Source organism: Giraffa tippelskirchi, chromosome 10 (assembly GCF_054371585.1).
Source record: "Giraffa tippelskirchi isolate mGirTip1 chromosome 10, T2T-mGirTip1v1.2.pri, whole genome shotgun sequence".
Lineage (NCBI taxonomy): Eukaryota > Metazoa > Chordata > Mammalia > Artiodactyla > Giraffidae > Giraffa > Giraffa tippelskirchi.
In genome coordinates, this window is record NC_137284.1 from 22,080,528 (window position 1) to 22,101,613 (window position 21,086).

The window sequence follows — 21,086 nt, forward strand, 5'->3', positions numbered from 1 at the left end:
CCTTTTCTTCCAAGGAGCAAGTGTCTTTTAATTTCATGCCTGCAGTCACCATCTGCAGTGATTTTGGAGCCCAAGAAAATAGTCTGTCGCTGTCTCCATTGTTTCCCCAACTATTTGCCATGAAGTGATGGGACCGGATGCCATGATCTTAGTTTTCTGAATATTGAGGTTTAAGCCAGCTTTTTCACTCTCTTCTTTCACCTTCATCAAGAGGCTCTTTAGTTCCTCTTTGCTTTCCACCATAAGGATGGTGTTATGTGCATATATGGGTTATTGATATTTCTCCTGGCAGTCTTAATTCCAGCTTGAGCTTCATCTAGCCCAGCATTTCCTGTGATGTATTCTGCATATAAGTTAAGCAAGGTGACAACACACAGCCTTGACGTACTCCTTTCCCAATTTTGAATCAGTTCATATTGTTCCATGTCCCATTCCAACTCTTGCTTCTTGACCTGCATACAGATTTCTCAGGAGGCAGGTAAGGTGGTCTGATATTCCCATCTCTTTAAGAATTTTCCACAGTTTGTTGTGATTCACACAAAGGCTTTAGCATAGTCAATGAAGCAGGTGTTTTTCTGGAATTCTCTTGCTCTTTTCTATGATCCAATGGATGTTGGCAATTTGGTCTCTGATTCCTCTGCCTTTTCTAAATCCAGCTTGAACATCTGGAAGTTCTCAGTTCACTGTACTGTTGAAGCCTAGCCTGGAGAATTTTGAGCATTACTTTGCTAGCTTGTGAAATGAGTGCAATTGTGTGGTGGTTTGAACAGTCTTTGGCATTGCCTTTCTTTGGGATTGGAATGAAAGGTGACCTTTTCCAGTCCTGTGGCCACTGCTGAGTTTTCCAAATTTGCTGGCATATTGAATGCAGCACTTTTAACAGCGTCATCTTTTAGGATTTAAAATAGCTCAACTGGAATTCCATCACCTCCACTAGCTTTGTTTGCAGTGCTTCTTCCTAAGGCCAACTTGACTTCTTAGGCAGAACCCATTTGAAGAAAGGCAGATTCCAAAGCAAATACATAGTTTCACTAACAGCTTAAGAAAAACATTTCCATAAGAAAAACGCATTGGTTTGCAGAGCCATTAGCAGCTCAAAGTTAAATTCAGGTGTAACCAAGTGTCCTGACAACACAGGATTAGAAGAGAGAGAAAAAGACATCTGCCACTTGCGATTGATTTCCTCCTGCCCCTTAGGGCGGAGAAGGCAATGGCAACCCACTCCAGTACTCTTGCCTGGAAAATCCCATGGACAGAGGAGCCTGATAGGCTGCCGTTCATGGGGTCACGAAGAGTCGGACACGACTGAGCGACTTCACTTTCACTTTTCCCTTTCATGCACTGGAGAAGGAAATGGCAACCCACTCCAGTGTTCTTGCCTGGAGAACCCCAGGGACGGCAGAGCCTGGTGGGCTGCCTTCTATGGGGTTGCACAGAGTCGGACACGACTGAAGCGACTTCGCAGCAGCAGCCCCTTAGGGATCTCTAGCCTTCCTACATGACTGTCATTCCTAGCCCCTCTTTTTTGGACTTCCTTCCATTTAGGTCACCACAGAGCACTGAGTATAGAGTTCCCTGTGCTATACAGTAGGTTCTCATCAGTTATCTATTTTATGCATAGTATCAATAGTGTATATATATCAATCTCAGTTTCCCAATTCATGCCACCTCCTTCTCCCCCTTGGTGTCCATATGTTCTTTACATCTGTGTCTCTTATTTCTGCTTTGCAAATAAGAGTTCATATGTACCATATATACCATTTTTCTAGATTCCATATATATGCATTAACATGCAATATTTGTTTTTCTTTTCTGACTTACTTTGTAGTTCAATTTATCTTTTTACTTTTGTTATTGTGCTTTTGGTGTTATATCCAAAAATCACTGCCAAACCCAATGTCATGAAGTTTCCCCTCTATCTTTTCTTCTAAGGGTTTTATAGTTTTGGGTCTTACATTTAGCTCTTTGATCCATTTTTGGTTAATTTTATCTATGGTATAATATAAACAGTCCAACCTTATTCTTTTGCATGTAAATGTCCAGTAATCCCAATACCATTTGTTGAAAATGCTGTCCTTTCCCTATTGAATGATCCTGGCACTCTTGTCAAAAAATACCTGACCACATATGTGGGAGTTTTCCCCCCTTGACTCTCTTCTGTTCCATTGGTCTATATGTCTCTTTGTGTCAGTACCACACTGTTTTGATTACTGTAGCTTTGTCATAAATATTGAAATCAGGAAGCTTGAGATCACCACCTTTATTCCTTTTGAAGATTGTTTTGATTATACAGAGTCTCTTAAGAGTCCATAAGAATTTTAGAATGGAATTTTCTAATTCTTGAAACAAAAGCCATTGGGATTTTAGTAGTGGTTGCATTAAATCTGAAGATTGCTTGGAGTAGTATTGACATCTTACTAATACTTTATCTTCCAGTCCATGAACATAGGATGTCAGTTTATTTGTTTCTTCTTTAATTTGTTTCAGCAGTTTGTAGTTTTCATTGCTAAGTTTTTCACCTCTCTAAATGTTTTAAAGGTATTTTTTAACCTTTATAACAACCTTAAGAGGCAGGTACTGTTATCTCTATTTATAGATGAAAATACTGAAGCATATGTGTTAAAGAGCTTGCTCATGGTCAGATGCCTAGAAGGTGAAAGGGCCAGAATTCACTTCCATTTTCTAAGCTCACAGACACTGTGCTCATTTGTTATGCCTGAGCCATAAGCCCATTTGTGAAGTACCTTCTGAATCCAGGAGGAAGGATGAAACAATTGGTTGGGTCTGAGTATATGCTTTCTTACCTACCCCTAAGTTGGAGGGCCAGAGTTAATTGTTATATACCAAGCCACATGATGTCGTTTCCCAGAGGTGCCTACCTTTCATTTTTGGCCATAAGGATTCATACTAAAAACAGCTTCAACCAATTCAGAAATTAGGCATAAGGGTTAAATATAATAAAATCATTTGAAAGGATTTCATAGGTTTTCATTTGTTTTAAAGCTATCATCTGAAGTGGAAAAAAAAAAACAGTTCTAAAAAACTTAACAATTACATGAAGGCAAAACAATTAATACTTTTTGCTGCATTCTGTGGTTTACCTTAACTTCTGGTGTTTTTAGGTACATTCAGTTCAGTTCAGTTGCTCAAGTCGACCCCATGGACTGCAGCACGCCAGGCCTCCTTGTCCATCACCAACTCCTGGAGTTTACTCAAACTCATGTCCATTGATCGGTGGTGCCATCCAACTGTCTCATCCTTTGTCGTCCCCTTCTCCTCCCACCTTCAATCTTTCCCAGCATCAGGGTCTTTTCAAATGAGTCAGCTCTTCGCATCAGGTGGCCAAAGTATAGACACATTAAAAAACTTTTTTTCTTTTTGGCCAAGCCTTGCAGCTTGCAGGATCTCAGTTCTGACCAGGGATTGAGAGATTGAACCCAAGCCATGGCAGTGAAAGTCCAAAATCCTAACCACTAGGCCAGCAAAGAACTCCTGTAAAGAATTATTATTTTTATACCACTTTTTCTACTAAAAATGTAGCACTTCTTTGCAGATTCTTTACCACCTGAGCTATAGGGAAGTCCGATTATAAAATAATCACATAAAATTTTTTCTTTTTCTCTCAAAATTGAAATGGGAACATTTTATTCAGATCTTTCATGTATTTTAGGATTTGGCTGATGAGCTTGCCCTTGTTGATGTTGTAGCAGACAAACTGAAGGGGGAAACAATGGATCTTCAGCATGGCAGTCTTTTCTTTAATACTTCAAAGATTGTCTCTGGAAAAGGTTAGTTTTATAAAATTATTTTCAAAACTTAAAAAAAAAATAGTGAAGTCTATCAAACTTGTCAATAAGTATAAAATTTTAAATGGCCCCTTTGTAATTAGGACATATAATTTAGAAGGTTGATATTTTTAAAAAGGAACATTCCATTCTGATTGGAGAATATTTGATAAATACAAAAACAGTTTTAAATTTTTTGAATCTCTCTTGTTAATGGTTTTGTGTATTTCTTTACTTTTTTCTATTCATTTGTTTTTTATACAACTGACACTATATTATATAAATGCTTTTTAAACTTGTCATTCAGTTGTATATATTTTCCCAAAGATATGCAGTCTCGAATAGTTTTTGTAATATTATTGATACATTTATCTATATTCTTGTTTTTTTTTGATGTGTGTATCTATATTTTTTAACCTGTTTTTTAGACAACCAGGTTTCAGGATATAGTTTGAAGCTACAGAAGAGGAAATGGAGAGCTTGGCCCCATTAGCATTAGCATTATGTTTTGGCCAACTAAGAATGCTTAGAGAATTAGGAAAAATAATTATTTTATCATAAAGTGTTATATATAGTGTGCTTTTTGGTAATGTGATTCAACAGATGTACTTTCTACTAGAAGCCCTCTTGTCTAACATGATTGGAACTGAAAGTGATTACTTACTTTTAAAGTGCCTGTTAGAACCATCATAAAATTTTATATTGACCTGAAACATGTAAATGTACAAGAACTTCATTTTGCTGATTTTCTGATTGGAGGGTAAGACCTTTGAGCATGGCTCAGCTGATTGGAGTTTTTGCAGTATTTTTTTTTAAATAGCATACCAGTAATAATCATTTCTATTTCTTTAAAGTACTATAATTAGTTTAAAGATACTCATGAAGCAGTCTAATCACAAAACACTAATAAATTTTTATGGTTTTTCTTCATTTTTATTTCTCTTATAACTAAAAGGAAGATTTTTAAACAGCTTTATTTTAACATGTCTTTCTAAAGCATTTAACTTAATTTTCATAGTAACAGTCATTAAAAAATTAACTATGAAATACTTGAGATGTAAAAAAGAGCTAGAGCTTAAGTATAACAAACATCAATGCAGCCAGCACGTACCAAAAGAAGTAAAACATTACCAATTCACTTGACACATTCTGTGTGTTCAATCTATTCACATCTCAATCCTGAATGTGTTTACTCTGTATTTCTTTCACCCTCATATTTTAGTGATTTATGTCATATTATGTAATTAATATATCTGGCATAAATATGTTTGGGTAGAAACATGACAAATTCTTGATATGCAGCAACTCACAAGCACAGAAGTATACAGACATATTAGAAGTCTGCTATTAATAGTTGAGAGTGTTCAGTGTACCTTGGGTATCAGTATGTTTTATATCAGTTAATCTATTGAATTTGTTGAGCAGAGTCAAGTTAAAAAGCTACTCCTATATTAAAATACTTTTAAAAATCATTCAGCTTTTAATTTCTAATAATGTGCCAGGATAAGTACCTGAATCAATCCTTTTGCTATGAATAACAAAACTTCTGCAAAAAATATGAAAGAATAAAAATCAGTACTTAAAAAAAATTGATATGCTCTTAACAAAGTTAAGACATTTTCAGAAAAGGCACTGAATGAAGGCAGGAAATTATAGAGTGAAACAACAGTTGCTAGTTTTCACTAGCTAGTGTTAGCCAAACCTAGTGAACTTGAATTTTGATTTTCCCTGCCTCACAGAACTTAGCAGACTGGAGACAGCCTAATTTGAGGAGGTGCATAGGAAATGACCCCATAAAGCAAGATCCCAATGGACTACACCAGGGATCAGTAAACTTTTTTCTGTAAAGGGCCACATAGTAAGTATTTCAGGCTTTGTGAGCAACATGCTGCTGCTGCTAAGTCTCTTCAGTCGTGTCCAACTCTGTGCGACCCCACAGACGGCAGCCCACCAGGCTCCGCCGTCCCTGGGATTCTCCAGGCAAGAATACTGGAGTGGGTTGCCATTTCCTTCTCCAGTGCATGAAAGGGAAAAGTGAAAGTGAAGTTGCTCAGTCGTGTCCAACTCTTAACGACCCCATGGACTGTAGCCCACCAGGCTCCTCCATCCATGGGATTCTCCAGGCAAGAGCGCCGGAGTGGGTGCCATTGCCTTCTCCTGTGAGCAACATAGTCTCTAGTCTCTGTCAAAACTTGCAGCCCTCCTGTTGTATTAAAGCATCCATTGACAATACATAAGCATGTGGGTGTGGCTATGTTCCAATGAGACTTTATTTACAAAAACAGGTAGTAGAACAGATTTGGCTTGCTGGCCTTAATTTGCCAATTTCTTAATGTGAGAATAACCTGGAAATAATTCCCTTCTCCCTATCTCTGGGAACTGCAAGTAAAATTGACTCTCAGAAATGCTTTAGTAAAAGAGGGAAATGGCTGCTAAGGATTTGGAGCTACAAGTTGGCCCTTAATTAAACTCCAGTAAAAGCTTAGCAATCTTAAGATAGTCTCTGGAAGAAATACATTTTATTTAAGGCCTCAAAGAACTTCCCCAAATAAAGTTTCATGGAAGGTAAACATCTCACAGTATGAATAATTAAATCTACAAGAAAAAATGAGCAAGAACCAACAGAGGCCACAGTAGATTTCTGATAAATTATAAAACAAATTATAATTTAACTGTGATTATTTAAAGAATAAAGTCAAGCTTGAAAATGTCAGTATAAGATAGGAAACTATAAGAAAAGGAACAGATTTTTAGAAATAACCAAATATTAATAAACTTCTGAATATGAAATGGAATGAAATAAAAAATTAATAGATTTAATAATAGAGCAGACATATTTGAAGAAACAAGTGGTGAATCTAAGGCAGTTACCCAGAAGATGGCAAGAAGTAGAAAATATGACAGGTTAAGAATCATGGAGGATAGAGTGAGACAGTGTAAAATACTTCTACTTAGAAGGCAGTGTAAAATAATGCCTTAGAATGAGGCAAAGGAAATACTTGAAAAGATTTTGATTCAGCAATTTGGAGAACTGATGAAAAACAACCCATGGATTCAAGCCAAATAATCTCAAGATGGATAAATAAAAATCCCCATCTAGACACAGTCTTGTGAAATTAGAGAATGTTAAAAACAAAGAGAATTTTAAAATAATCAGAAAACAAATTACCTACAAAAAAGGGAGGAGGAGGCAGACTGACTTGTAAATAGTAGCAGTGAAAGCTGAAAACAGTGGAATGATACCTTTAATATGTGCCTGAACTTAGTTGCCCCAGGCATATGGGATTTTAGTTCCCACACCAGGGATGGAACCTGACTCTTCTGCATTGGACCTCGGATTCTTTTTTTGTTTAAACCCTTATGTGGAGGTCTGATTTTCAGTAGATCGCAGTGAGGGAGCTGCTCTGCTACCTATGAAACCCAGACCCAGAAGCAAGTCCTCTAGGATCGGTTTAGCATCAGGTTCCCAGGAAACATGCTGTGCGTGTCAGGGGAGGGGGCAACCTCCTTTCTGGGCTGTACGCTGCATTCTGGGATGAAGCACTCTCTGCACCGGACTCCAGTCCCTATGTTGTAGGTGCACAGCCCCAGGGGACGTGGGTAGCCCAAGGAATGCAGATGCTTAACCACTGGACCACCAAGGAAGCCCTATAATACTTTTTTTAAAAGTCCAGTATGGGATACTGAACATCATGTTGTTGGGTTTAATAAGTGAAATATTTTACAATCGGTCACCAAATTTAGAAGGTTAATTTTCTTATGTGAATGAAGAACTTTTTTTATGATCTTAAGCATAGCCCTCATAATAATTGTAATACATTCTCACTCTTCAATCCTCAAACACACATAAATTCTCAGAATTTTAAGCTTCTGATTCATATGGTATTTCTAAGAATCCAGAGAGTTGACTTGCATTGCCTCGGGCTTTAATAAGAAATGGGAATGTGGGCTAAAAGGGATGGTAGGTTCTATTATTTTACTTTTTTAAATTGATGTGAACATTGGTAAATCATAGTGACAAGATTTCCTTCAGGTTATACTAGATAACACTGTTATTCAGTCGCTCAGTTGTGTCCCACTCTTTGCAACCTCATGGACACCATGAGCAGGCTCAAGCACGCCAGGCTTCCCTGTTCTTCACCATTTCCCTGAGTTTTCTCAAACCCATGTCCATTGAGTCAGTGATGCCATCCAACCGTCTCATCCTCTGTCACCCTCTTCTCCTTCTGCCCTCAATTTTTCTGAGTGTCAGGGCCTTTTCCAGTGAGTCAGCTCTTACTATCAGGTGACCAGTGTATTGGAGCTTCAGCTTCAGCATCAGTCCTTCCAATGAATATTCAGGGTTGATTTCCTTTAAGATTGACTGGTTTGATTTCCTTGCTTTCAAAAGGGCTCTCAAGAATCTTCTTCAACACCATAGTTCTAAAGCATCAATTCGTCAGTGCTCAGCCTTCATGGTCCAACTCTCACATCAGAACATGACTACTGAAAAAACCCTATCTTTGACTATACAGACCTTTGTCGGCAAAGTGATGTGTGTGCTTTTTAATACACTGTCTAGGTTTGTCATAACTATTCTTCCAAGGAGCAAATATCTTTTAATTTCATGGCTTCCCTGGTGGCTCAGACAGTAAAGAATCTGCCTACAATTCAAGATATCAGATTTGATCCCTGGGTCAGAAAGATCTCCTGGAGAAGGGAATGGCTACCATCTCTAGTATTCTTGCCTGGAGGATTCCATGAACAAAGGAACCTGGCAGGCTATAGTCCATAGGGTCCCAAAGAGTCAGACATGACTAAGATAACATTACTATGTGGAAAATCTCTTCATTTGCAAGTGTGAGCCATGACAGTAGTGGAGTACTTTAATACCATCACCATACAACAGACTTTTAAAGAATTAAGGCACAGAGGTCATAGCAATCTTGACCCAAATATTTTCTTTTGTTTCCTTCTTTAGATTACAGTGTATCTGCAAATTCCAGATTAGTTATTATTACAGCAGGTGCACGGCAGCAAGAGGGAGAAAGTCGCCTTAACCTGGTCCAACGTAATGTGGATATCATGAAGTCAATCATTCCTGCCATAGTCCAAAATAGTCCTGACTGTAAGATGCTTATTGTTTCAAATCCTGGTGAGTCTTTTCTATTCCCTTTAACTGTATAAGGATGATATTTCCATTCAGTTCAGTTCAGTCACTCAGTCATGTCTGACTCTTTGCGACCCCACGGACTGTAGCACGCCAGGCCTCCCTGTTCGTCACCAACTCCCAGAGCTTACTCAAACTCATGTCCATCACGTCAGTGATGGTATCCAACCATCTCATCTTCTGTCGTCCCCTTCTCCTCCTGCCTTCAATCTTTCCCAGCATCAAGGGTCTTTTCCAGTGAGTCGGTTCTTCGCATCAGGTGGCCAAAGTATTGGAGGTTCAGCTTCAGCATCAGTCCTTCCAGTGAATATTCAGGACTGATTTCCTTTAGGATGGACTGGTTGGATCTCCTTGCAGACTAAGGGAATCTCAAGAATCTTCTCCAACACCACAGTTCAAAAGCATCAATTCTTTAGTGCTCAACTTTCTTTATAGTCCAACTCTCACATCCATACATGACTACTGGAAAAACCATAGCTTTGACTAGACAGACCTTTGTTGGCAAAGTAATGTCTCTGCTTTTTAATATGCTGTCTAGGTTGGTCATAACTTTTCTTCTAAGGAGCAAGCGTCTTTTAATTTCATGGCTGCAGTCACCATCTGCAGTGATTCTGGAGCTCCAAAAAATAAGGTCTCTTGCTGTTTCCATTGTTTCCCCATCTATTTGCCATGAAGTGATGGGACCAGATGCCATGATCTTAGTTTTCTGAAAGTTGAGTTGTAAGCCAACTTTTTCACTCTCCTCTTTCATTTTCATCAAGAAGCTCTTTAGTTCTTCTTCACTTTCTGCCATAAGGGTGGTGTCATCTGTATACCTGAGGTTATTGATATTTCTCCCAGCAATCTTGATTCCAGCTTGTGCTTCATCTAACCTGGCATTTCGCATGATATACTCTGCATGTAAGTTAAATAAGCAGGGTGACAATATACAGCCTTGACGTACTCCTTTCCCGATTTGGAACCTGTCTGTTGTTCCATGTCCAGTTCTAACTGTTGCTTCTTGACCTGCATACAGATTTCTCAGGAGGCAGGTCAGGTGGTCTGATATTCTCATCTCTATAAGAATTTTCCACAGTTTGTTGTGATCCACACAGCCAAAGGCTTTGGCATAGTCAATAAATCAAAAGTAGGTGTTTTTCTGGAACTCTCTATTTTTCAGTGATCCAGCAGATGTTGGCAATTTGATCCCTGGTTCCTGTGCCTTTTCTAAATCCAACTTGAACATCTGGAAGTTCACGGTTCATGTACTGTTGAAGCCTGGCTTGGAGAATTTTGAGTATTATTTTGCTAGCGTGTGAAATGAATGCAGTTGTGCGGTAGTTTGAACATTCTTTGGCATTGCCTTTCTTTGAGATTGGAACGAAAACTGACCTTTCTGTATCATTTCTTTTTTTTTCTTTTTAAAACAATGTCATTTAGGCAAATTTATGATGATAAACCACACCCATCCAAAGTACATGATACTTTTTTTTCCCAGCATTATTGATATGTAAGTTTTATGCATTGTTGTTTAGTCACTAAGTTGTGTCCAACGCTTGTGTGACCTCTTGACTATAGCCTGCCAGGTTTCTCTGTCCATGGTATTTCCCAGGTAAGAATAAAGGAGTGGGTTGCTATTTCCTTCTCTAGGGGATCTTCCCAACCTAGAGATCAAACCCGTGTCTCCTGCATTGGCAGCTGGATTCTTTACCACTGAGCCACCATCATATGCTATTTATCATATTTATGTGTGAAATCTAAAAAAAAGAAGGTACAGATGAACTTATTTACAAAACAAGTAGAGTCACGGATGTAGAAAATAAACTTATGGTTTACCAGGGTAAGGGGAGGGAGGGATAAATTGGGAGATTGGAATTTACGTATACACACTACTACACATAAAATAGACAACTAATAAGCACTAATGTATAACATAGGGAGCTCTAATCAATACTCCATAATGGCCTATGTAGGAAAAGAATCTAAAAAAGAGTGGATATATGTACGTATATATATTGTTTTGTGACTTTTTTGAGTCAATTTTGTCAAGTCTGTATTCTTTATTATACATGGATGCGGAAGTCTTTGTTTCATCTGTTTAGTGATCCACCAAGAGTGGATATATGTATAACTGATTCACTTTGCCATATACCTGAAACTGACACAACATTGTAAATCAGCTATACTCCAAAAAGGGGCTTCCCAGATGGTGGAGTGGTAAAGAATCTGCCTGCCAATGTAGGAGACACAAGAGACACCAATTCAGTCCCTGGGTCAGGAAGATCCCCTAGAGAAGGAAATCACAACCCACTCCAGTGTTATTGCCTAGAAAATTCTGTGGACAGAAGGAGCCTGGTGTAGGCTACAGTCCATGGGGTTGCAAAGAGTTGGACAGGATTAAGCACACACACAGAATACTCTAATAAAAATTGAAAAAAAATATTTTAATTTAAAGGAGAATAAAAAGACACAGTAAAGTGAAAATAAAAGGATAGAAAAAGATATTGCATTCAAACAGGAGCTAAAAGAGATCTGGAGTTACTATACTGATATCACAGAAGTTAGACTTTAACACAAAAATTATTGTTGCAGACAAGAATATTATATAATGATAAAAGGTAATAGATGCAGATAAGGCAGTAAACAAAATTCCACACTGAATTATAATTTTAAAAAATAATTTACTAACCCATAAATGAAAGGAATTTTCTTCAACCTCATAAAAAAATATTTATGAAAAAACCCCAGCTAGCCTTATACGTGATGGTACTAGACTGAATGATTTTACTTCTAAGACCAGGAATGAGGCAGTGAGACTTTCTTTTGCCACTTCTGTTTAGCAGCATGCTAGAAATTCTAGCCAGAGTAACTGAATAGAGATTTATCAAATATTTTAAATGAACTATTTTAACTATGTTTAAAGAACTAAAACACAGCATGTCTAAAGAACTAAAGGAAATAATGAGGCTGATCTCTCACCAAATGGTGAATATTACTAAATAGATAAATATTATTTTTTAAAAAAGAATAGAAATTCTGAAGTTAAAAAGTTAAATGAACATTAACTGCTGCTAAGTCGCTTCAGTCGTGTCTGACTCTGTGCGACCCCATAGATGGCAGCCCACCAGGCTCCGCTGTCCCTAGGATTCTCCAGGCAAGAATACTGGAGTGGGTTGCCATTTCCTTCTCCAGTGCATGAGAACATTAACTAGAGGGACTCAATAGCAGAGTGAGAAGGCAGAAGGAAGAATCAGTGGACTTGAAGACAGGGTAGTTGTTTAATGCCTGGACTTTCTCAGGGACAGTTTCTGTTGGTGTTTTTTTCTCTTTGTATGATCTGTATTTCCTTATATTGTTTCGTGTCTCATAGTTTGTTGAAACTTGAACATTAAAAAAGTACGATAGGAAAACTCTGTAAATGAAATTCTTTCTTCTCAGCGTTTGCTCTGCATCAGCTTGTTGTAGTTTGTTTTGTAACTTTTATGAGTTAGTTCTGTCAAGTCTGTATTTTTTATTAAATGTGGACACAGAAGTCTATGTTTCATCTGTTTAGTGATCCGCCATTGATTGGACAAAACTTTCCTTAAATGCTTGGAACCAAAAGATACTTCCCAGTCTTTGCTGCAGGGCCGTGTGTACAAGTTGGGGCATGCCTTCAACACTTAGCCAGGCAGTTTGTAACTGTGCCTTAGCCTTTACTTCCTGCTTTCATAGAACCTCATGGTTAGACAGAGCTAAAGTTTACAATCTTCTCATGTTTGTCCTGAGCATGCACACAGCTGCATACAGTTCTAAGCATGCATGTGGCTTTATTCTAGGTAGGAGACTCTGGTAGTTTACATGAGGCCGTGGTGATGGAGAGGAAAAATATAGGTAATCTTAAAGAGGTATAATTCACTGATCATTAAATATACAGATAGGCACATATGTTATTTCAAAAAAGAATCTTTCATTTTAAAATTCTGATGGTGAATCATTTAATCTTTTAAAACCCATCTGAGAGATTATCTTTTTTTCTTTGTTGACTTGCTTCATTTTGAACTCTAATGAATCTATATTTGACTCTAAGACAATTGATCTGTCTGTTCAGAAAATCAAATTGTAAGAAGTTACTATGAATCTTTCTCTAACAAGAAATTTTTCTTCCTAGTGGATATTTTGACATATGTTGTCTGGAAGTTAAGTGGCTTACCTGCAACTCGTGTAATTGGAAGTGGTTGTAATCTAGACTCTGCCCGTTTCCGTTACCTAATTGGACAGAAGTTGGGTGTACATCCCTCAAGCTGCCATGGTTGGATTATTGGTGAACATGGTGATTCTAGTGGTAAGTGTAAACTCATTACCATTATATAATCGCACTTCTTATCTTTAATAATGCTATTTTCCTTAAAGTGTTGGCATTGTACTGTTTGTTTTCCTTAACTTTCAGTCTTTTGTGTCATTGATTTAGCTACCTCACACAAAATAGTGCATAGAACATATAGCTATTTTAAAAGTCAATGAGTGTGGGTTTTTTTTTTGTTTGGGGCACTTTCATTGTGGTTTTAAGGACAGAATTATTAAGATATAATACACATCCCATAAATTTTACCCATTTAAAGTGTGTAATTCACTGGATTTTTATTCACAAAGTTGTGCAGCCATCACCAAGGTCTAATAGTAGGAAATTTGCATTACCCCCAAGAACTCCCATTCCTACACTCGCCCCCTGCCCTAGCCACAGGAAACCATTAATCTACTTTGTGACTCTTGAGATTTGTTTTTCCCTGACTTTTCACAGAAATAAAATTTTTTAATATGTGATTTAAACTACTACTTAGGTCATAGGTCTTGGCTCTTTTCCTAACTTAAACATTTAATCTCTGCTACACAATTAGAACTTCATGCTTATAATGCTCTCTAATTCTGTGATGTGTATCAATCTTCTTTCCATAATGCCCATAGATCCATTGAGAATAGGCATCATTTATTCCTTTATTCAATCATCCATTTGTTCAAAACATTTAATAAGTACTACTCTTTTCTTCATACTTCAGTGGTCATAGTATAATAAGTATTTTTTATTTGATTTAAACAAAAATTTTTTTGACCAGTGCCTTAATTTGACCCTGTTGGTTTATGTTACTGTCTTAGCTTAAAAGATAATAATCATTAAAAATAGTTTTCCCAGATACATTTTAATTTCTCCCATTTAATATTCCATGATTTTATTTTTTAAAAAACTCTGTATGGTTTAATAGTATGATATTAATTTATTGCTCTTTGCCCTCTTATAATATTTTTGTTATTTCTTATAGATTATTTTCTTTGTGGATTCTATATTTGTATCTTGCTTTAACATGCCTCCTTACCACAAATTACAAATAAATTCTACTGAATATTTTATGATACTTTATAATTTTATTTTTTACATTTCTCTCTTTTGTCTATTTGAAACTTATTTTTATATATGGTGTAAGGTAGTAACCTAACTTTATTCTTAAAAAACCCCACTGAACTTACTATATATGTATAAATTAATAAAATACGATAAAGCCAACACCTGGGTAAAAAAAATCCACTGCACTTAAACAACTGAAGTACTGGGAAGAAGAGTTCATTCTGAGATTTATTTCTTTTAGTGCCTTTATGGAGTGGAGTAAATGTTGCTGGTGTTGCTCTGAAGAGTCTAGACCCTAAGTTAGGAACTGATTCAGACAAGGACCACTGGAAAAATATCCATAAGGAGGTTGTTGGAAGGTAACATTAGTTATTCACTTTCTTAGTACCTTAATAATCAGTTGTAACAGCATATTTTACAGACAAAAGTATAAAAGTTGATTTTTGCTTTTTGTGAGGTAAATAACATTCTGAAAATTCCCAAAGTTGGACTCACATAATGCATAGCTTTCTTTTGGGAGACATTTTTCAAACAGAAAAGAAGACAGTAAGTACTTTCTGTTTCTATGATTTTGACTAAGTATATCATATAGGTAGAATCATTCAGTATTTGTCTCTTTATGACTAGTGTATTTTGCTTAGCATAATGTCCTTAAGGTTCATCCATATTATAGTATTTGTCAGAGTTTCCTTACATTTTAAGACTGAATAATATTCTGTTGTATGTAAGTATACCACATATTGCTTATTCATTCATCTCTTGATGGATTCTTGGGTTGGGTTGCTCCCATGCTTTAGCTATTGTGAATAATGCTTCTATGAATATGCATGTACAGATCTCTTTGAGACTCTGTTTTCAGTTCTTTTGGGTATATACCCATAAATGAAATTGCTGCTGCTGTTGTTCAGTCGCCCAGTCATATCCGACTCTTTGCAACCCCATGGACTGCAGCACACCAGGCCTCCCTGTCCCTCACCATCTCCTGGAGTTTGCCAAAGTTCGTGTCCATTGCATCGGTGATACCATCCAGCCATCTCATCCTCTGATGCCCTCTTCTCCCTCTGCCCCTTGTTTTGAGGAACCACCATACTGTTTTCCACAGGGGCTATCCCATTTTACATTCCTACCAATACTGTAGAGAAATTCCAGTCTCTCCACATCCTCACCAACACTTGTTATTTTCTCTTTGACAGTGGCCATCCTAATGGATGTGAGGTGGTATCTCATTGTAGTTTTGATTTGCATTTCCTTGATTAGTGATGCTGAGCATTTTGTCCTGTGCTAATAGGCCATCTGTATATCTTATTTAGAGAAATGTCTATTCAAGTCTTTTGCCCAGAGTTGAATTGGATTTTTTGTTGGTTGTTGAGTTTCAAGAGTCCTTACTATATTCTGGGTATTAATCTCTCATCAGATAATTTACAAATATTTTCTTCCATGCCATAGGTTCTTTTTTTAAACCCTTTTCATAGTGTCTTTTGATGTACAAAACTTAGAAATTTTCATAAAGTCCATTTGTCTGTTTTTTCTTTTCTTGCCTTTTGTGTTCTATTGCAAGAAATTATTGCCAGGTGCAATGTTATGAAATTTTGCCCTGTGTTTTCATGTAAGAGTATCATAGTTTTAGGTCTTATATTCAGATCTTTGATTCATTTTGAATTCGTTTTTGTAAATGGTTTTAGGAAAGGGTCCAATTTTAATCTTTTGCATGTAGATATCCAGTTTCCCCAGAATCGTTTGTTGAAATGACTGCCCTTTTCCCATTCAGTGATGTTGGCACAATTTTTGAAAATCAGTTGAACAGATTTTCAGATACGGAGGTTTACTTCTGAGCTTTCTATTCAATCGCACTGGTCTATATGTTTATCTTGATGCCAGTACAACAAAATTTTGATTACTGTAGCTTTATAGTTAGTAAGTTTTGAGGTCAGAAAGTGTGAGTCCTTCAGCTTTCAAGATTGTTTTAGCTATTCCAAATCTCTTGAGATTCTATATGAATTTTAGGGTGAGTTTTTCAACTTCTGCAAAATCTACCCTTGGGAATTTTATGGGAATTTCACTAAATCTGTAGATGGTTTAGGGTAATATTAGCAACTTAATAATATTAAGTCTCCAATTCATAAACATAGGTTGTGTTTCCTTTATGTCTTCTTTAATTTCTCTTATCAGTGTCTTGTGGTTTTCATTGTACAAGTCTTTCACCTCCTTGGTTAATTCCGAAGTACTTTTTTTTTTGGTACTATTGTAAATGGGATTGTTTTACTAATTTCCTTTTCAGATTGTTCATTGTCATTAAATAGGAATGCAGTATTTTAATGTTGACTTTCTACCTGCTACTTTGCTGAATTCATTTATTAAACGTTTTTTGTTGTTGTTATGTGTATGGAATCTTCATGGTTTTCTGCATGTAAGATCATGTCATCTATAAGCAGAGATACTTTTATTGCTTCTCTTCCAATTTGAATGCCTTTTATTTGTCTTTCTTATCTAATTGCTCTGGTTAGAACTTTCAATGTTGTGATGAATGGAACTGGCAAAAGTGAGCATCTTTGCCTTATTCTTGATCTTAAAGGAAAAGCTTTTAGTTTTTCACCATTGGGTATGACCTTCACTATGGGCTTTTCCTATATGGCTTTTATTATGTTGAGGTAACTTCTTTATATTCCTAGTTTCTAAGGTGTTTTTATCATGAAAAAGTGTTCAGTTTTATCAAATAATTTCTCTGTGTTAATTGTAATGAAAATGTGATTTTCCTCTTTTATTCTCTTGCTGTGATATATTACATTGGTGGATTTTGGCATGTTGAACCATCTTTGCTTCCTAGGACTGAATCATGGTGTATAACCCATTAAATACTGTTGAATTCAGTTTGCTAATATTTTGTTCAGGATTTTTGCCTCAGTGTTTGTTAGGGATAATGGTCTGTAGTTTTTTCTTTTCTCTCTTCCTTTTCCCCCGCCTTTTTAAATTATTTTAATTTAAAAAAAATAGTGACTTTGTCTTTCTTTGATATCTGCGTAATGCTTAGAATCGATAATAATGTCTTCACTTTAATTTCTGATTTTAGTAATTTGGGTCTTCTCTCTTTCTTGTTAATTCATCTAGCTAACAGTTGTCAATTTTGGTGATCTTTTCAAAAAACTGTTGATTTTTTTTCTATTGTTTTTCCATTGTCTATTTTGTTATTTCCACTCTAATCTGTATTATCTACTTCCATCTGCTAGATTTGGGTTTAATTTGTTCTTCCTTTCCTAGTTCCTTAAGTTGTAATGTTAGATTGTTGATTTGACATCTTTCTTGCTTTTTAATGTAAGCATATATGGCTGGCTATAAGTTTCTCTTTAACACTGCTTTCTCTGTCTAATAAGTTTTATTTTATTTATCTTATGTTTTCATTTCTATTCATCTCTTAAGTATTTCCTAATTTCCATTGTGATTTCTTTTTGATCCATTGGGTTGTTATAGAATGTGCTTTTTAATTTCTGCAAATTTGTGAATTTTTCAGTTTTCCTTGTATTATTGATTTCTAAATTCCCCTTATTGTGTCAGAGAATATAGTATGATGCCTGTCTTATTAAATCTGTTGAGACTAGGGATTTCCCTAGTAGTCCAGTGTCTAAGACTCCATGCTCCCAATGCAGGGCACTCAGGTTTGATCCCTGGTCAGGGAACTAGATCCCACATGCTGCAACTGAGAGTTCACATGCTGTAACTAAAGGGTCCTGCATGCCACAGTGAAGATTGAAGATCCACGTGCCACAACTAAGACCCGGTGCAGCCAAATAAATATTCTTTAAAAATGAAAAAAACTAAATCTATTGAGACTTAATTTGTGGCATAACATTTGGTCTACTCTAGAAAATATCCCATGTATACTTGAGGAGAACATAGATGCTGTTGTTGAGTAAAGTGTTCTGCTAGATCTAGTTGGTCTATTGTGTTGAATTCTCAGTTTCTTTCCTTACTTTCTGATTGAGAGTGGGCTATTGAAGTCTTAATTTATTATTGTAGAACTGTCTGTTTTTTCCTTCAATATTTTCAGTATTTGCTTCATATATTTTGATGGTCTGCTATTAGATGCATACATGTTTATATAATTATTGTTTTATTTTCTTGAACCTCTGGTTAGTATATAATGTCATTTGTCTATTGTAAGCTCTTTGATTTAAAGCCTGTTTTGTCTGACATTAGTGTAGCCACCCCTGCTCTCTTTTGGTTACTATTTGTATAAAATATCTTTTAATCTATTTGCGTCTTTGGCATTACTTACTTTTTAAGTAAGTTTCATGTGGTAGGTTGTACTTGGTTCACGTTGTTTTTATCCATTCTGTCAATCTCTTTTGCTTGGAGAGTTTAATTCATTTACATTTAAAGTAGTTACTGATAAGGAGTGGCTTCTGTCATTGTGCTCTTTGTTTTCTATATGCCATAGAGCTTTTTGGTCCTCATTTCCTATATTACTGTTTTTTGTTTATTTTTCATAGTGGAATATTTAAATTTCTTTCTCATTTTCTTTTGTATATATCCTACAGCTATTTATGATAGCTGTTTTTATTCTGATTGCCATGGGGGGTTACCTTTAGCACCCTAAAGTTATAATGCTTTTAATTGAATTTCTACCAGCTTAACTTCAGTAATGTACAAAACCTCTGCTTCTTCATAGTTCCATCCTCACCCCTTTTGATCATTAATGTCATAAAATTGCATCTTTATATACTGTTTGCCCAAAAATATAAATTAATAATTCTTTTAAGTGCACATATTTCTTAAATTTGAAAATGAGAGTTACATACCAAAGTCACAGTGATACTACCTTTTTGACCAATTATTCTTTTAAATGTATTAGTCTCTAAAATTATGCAGAAAACAAAAAGTGAAAGTAGAAACTATTGTTACCCTATTACTAGCTTTTATAAATATCCATGCACTTACCTTTATTGAGATCTTTATTTTTTCACATGACTTAAAATTACTGTTTATTTCACCCTGCAGGACTGCCTTGAGTAATTCTTGCAGGGCAGGTTTAGTGGCGATGAACTCCCTTAGCTTTCGTTTCTTTCGCAATGTCTTAATTTTTCCCTCACTTTTAAAAAATAGTTTTGCCAGATATAAGATTCTCAGTTGACATTTGTTTTCTTGTTTATCAGTTTAAATATATCTGCCCACTACTTTCTGGCTTCCAAAGTTTCTGATGAGAAGTCAGCTGATGATCTTATTTTTCACTTTTCTTCAATCTTTTTTCTTTCTGTTTCTCAGGCTCAGTTATTTTCACTGTCCTATCTTTAAGTTTGCTGATTCTGTCTTCTGCCTGCTCAAATCTGTTTTTTCATCCATCTAGTGATTTTTTTTTTTTTCATTTCACTTATTGTACTTTTCAGCTCTAGCATTTGGGGCATGGGGTTTATTTTTAGGTTTTATGTTTCTTTATTGGTATTTCCGTGTTGTTTACTCATCATTTTCTTGACTTTCACTATAGCTTCCTTTAGTTTCTTGAGCATCTTTAAGACAGTTGTTTTAAAGTCTTTGTCCAGTATATCTGCCATCAGTTCCGCTCCCCCCCGCCCCCCCAGGACAGTTTCTGTTGATTCATTTTTTTCCTTTGAATGGGCTGTACTTTCAAGTATCTTTGTATACCTTGTGATTTTTTGTTGTTGTTGAAAACCAGATGTTTGAATCTAATAATGTGGCAACTTTAGAAATCAGAATCTATCCAGTCCCCAGGGTTTGCTGAGTTTTTGTTCTTGTTGTTATTGCTTTTGTTTTTTGATTGTTGAAAGCTGTTTCTGTGCCAAGGACAAGCCTGAGTTGTAATCTTATGGTCTTTGATGTTGTTTCTAAGCCTGTGCACATAGGTGGTTACTTTCTAATTTCCTCCAAATATGCAATTGCTTTTGTATATTCTGGTTTTCAGTGTCTGGCTCCCAAGAGGAAAAAAGAAATATTAAGGGAAGAGGAATATTAATACTTAATATTAATATTAAGTATTACTTACTTGCCCTTTACATTCCCTAGAGGCCACCTTAGTCAAAAGGGGAGAAGCTTGCAACAGTTGTGGGGAGATGAAACAATAATAGTTTTGCCCTCTTTGTCTCCACCTCTGTTATCAGAAGCAGTAATCATTCATTAGAAAACAGATCTCTGATATTTGAAGAAAAGAGTCCTTTTCACAGGCTATGCACAAGCTACTTTGGGTACATGTGAATAGCTGCTACTGTGCTAAGAGCTGAAATTAACTACAATTTAATATACAAGCCTTCCCTTGGAAGTTTAGAGCTTTCAGAAGACTCCAGAGTTTCCCCAAAAGTTATATCAGACAGAGTCTGGCATTGCATTTATTGTCTAGGTGGAGAGAGAGATTCCTGGTGCTTCCTACTCTCTATCTTCCTAGAGCCCTCCAGTACTTGAAGGTGAAAGTTGCTCAGTCGTGTCCATCTCTTTGTGACCCCATGGACTGTAGCCCTCCAGGCTCCTCTGTGCATGGAATTCTCCAGGCAAGAATACTGCAGTGGGTGGCCATTCCCTTCTCCAGGGGATCTTCCCAACCCAGGGATCAAACCCAGATCTCCCACACTGCAGGCAGACTCTTTACCGTCTGAGCCACCTAGGCTTTTAAACCTAGACCACTGTTTTGTGAAAAAGCATACTCAAAGTCATCTTTCCAGATACTTCTACCTTTTTGGAAAAGATTCATACCTACAGTTAACCCTTTACCTTGATATCTCATCATGATCTGGGTGGTTATCTTTGTGTTATACGTTGCTCATAATTCTTATGACAAACATGTCCTAATATT

At 36.3% G+C, this 21,086-nt stretch overlaps 1 protein-coding gene across 12 annotated transcripts in view; it reads left to right on the forward strand.

Annotated features, from left to right (window-relative positions):
- Positions 1–21,086, forward strand: part of LOC145523417 (L-lactate dehydrogenase C chain) — a 31,750-nt gene that overhangs the window by 2,249 nt on the left and 8,415 nt on the right. For 6 of the 12 annotated variants that reach the window (XM_081533700.1, XM_081533709.1, XM_081533699.1 and 3 more), the window contains exons 3-6: positions 3,671–3,788; positions 8,746–8,919; positions 13,064–13,237; positions 14,535–14,652. In XM_081533700.1, coding sequence (XP_081389826.1) covers positions 3,671–3,788; positions 8,746–8,919; positions 13,064–13,237; positions 14,535–14,652 — 584 coding nt within the window. The remainder of the gene's footprint in view (positions 1–3,670; positions 3,789–8,745; positions 8,920–13,063; positions 13,238–14,534; positions 14,653–21,086) is intronic. The other 6 variants (XM_081533704.1, XM_081533703.1, XM_081533702.1 and 3 more) reach the window with 3 other exon arrangements.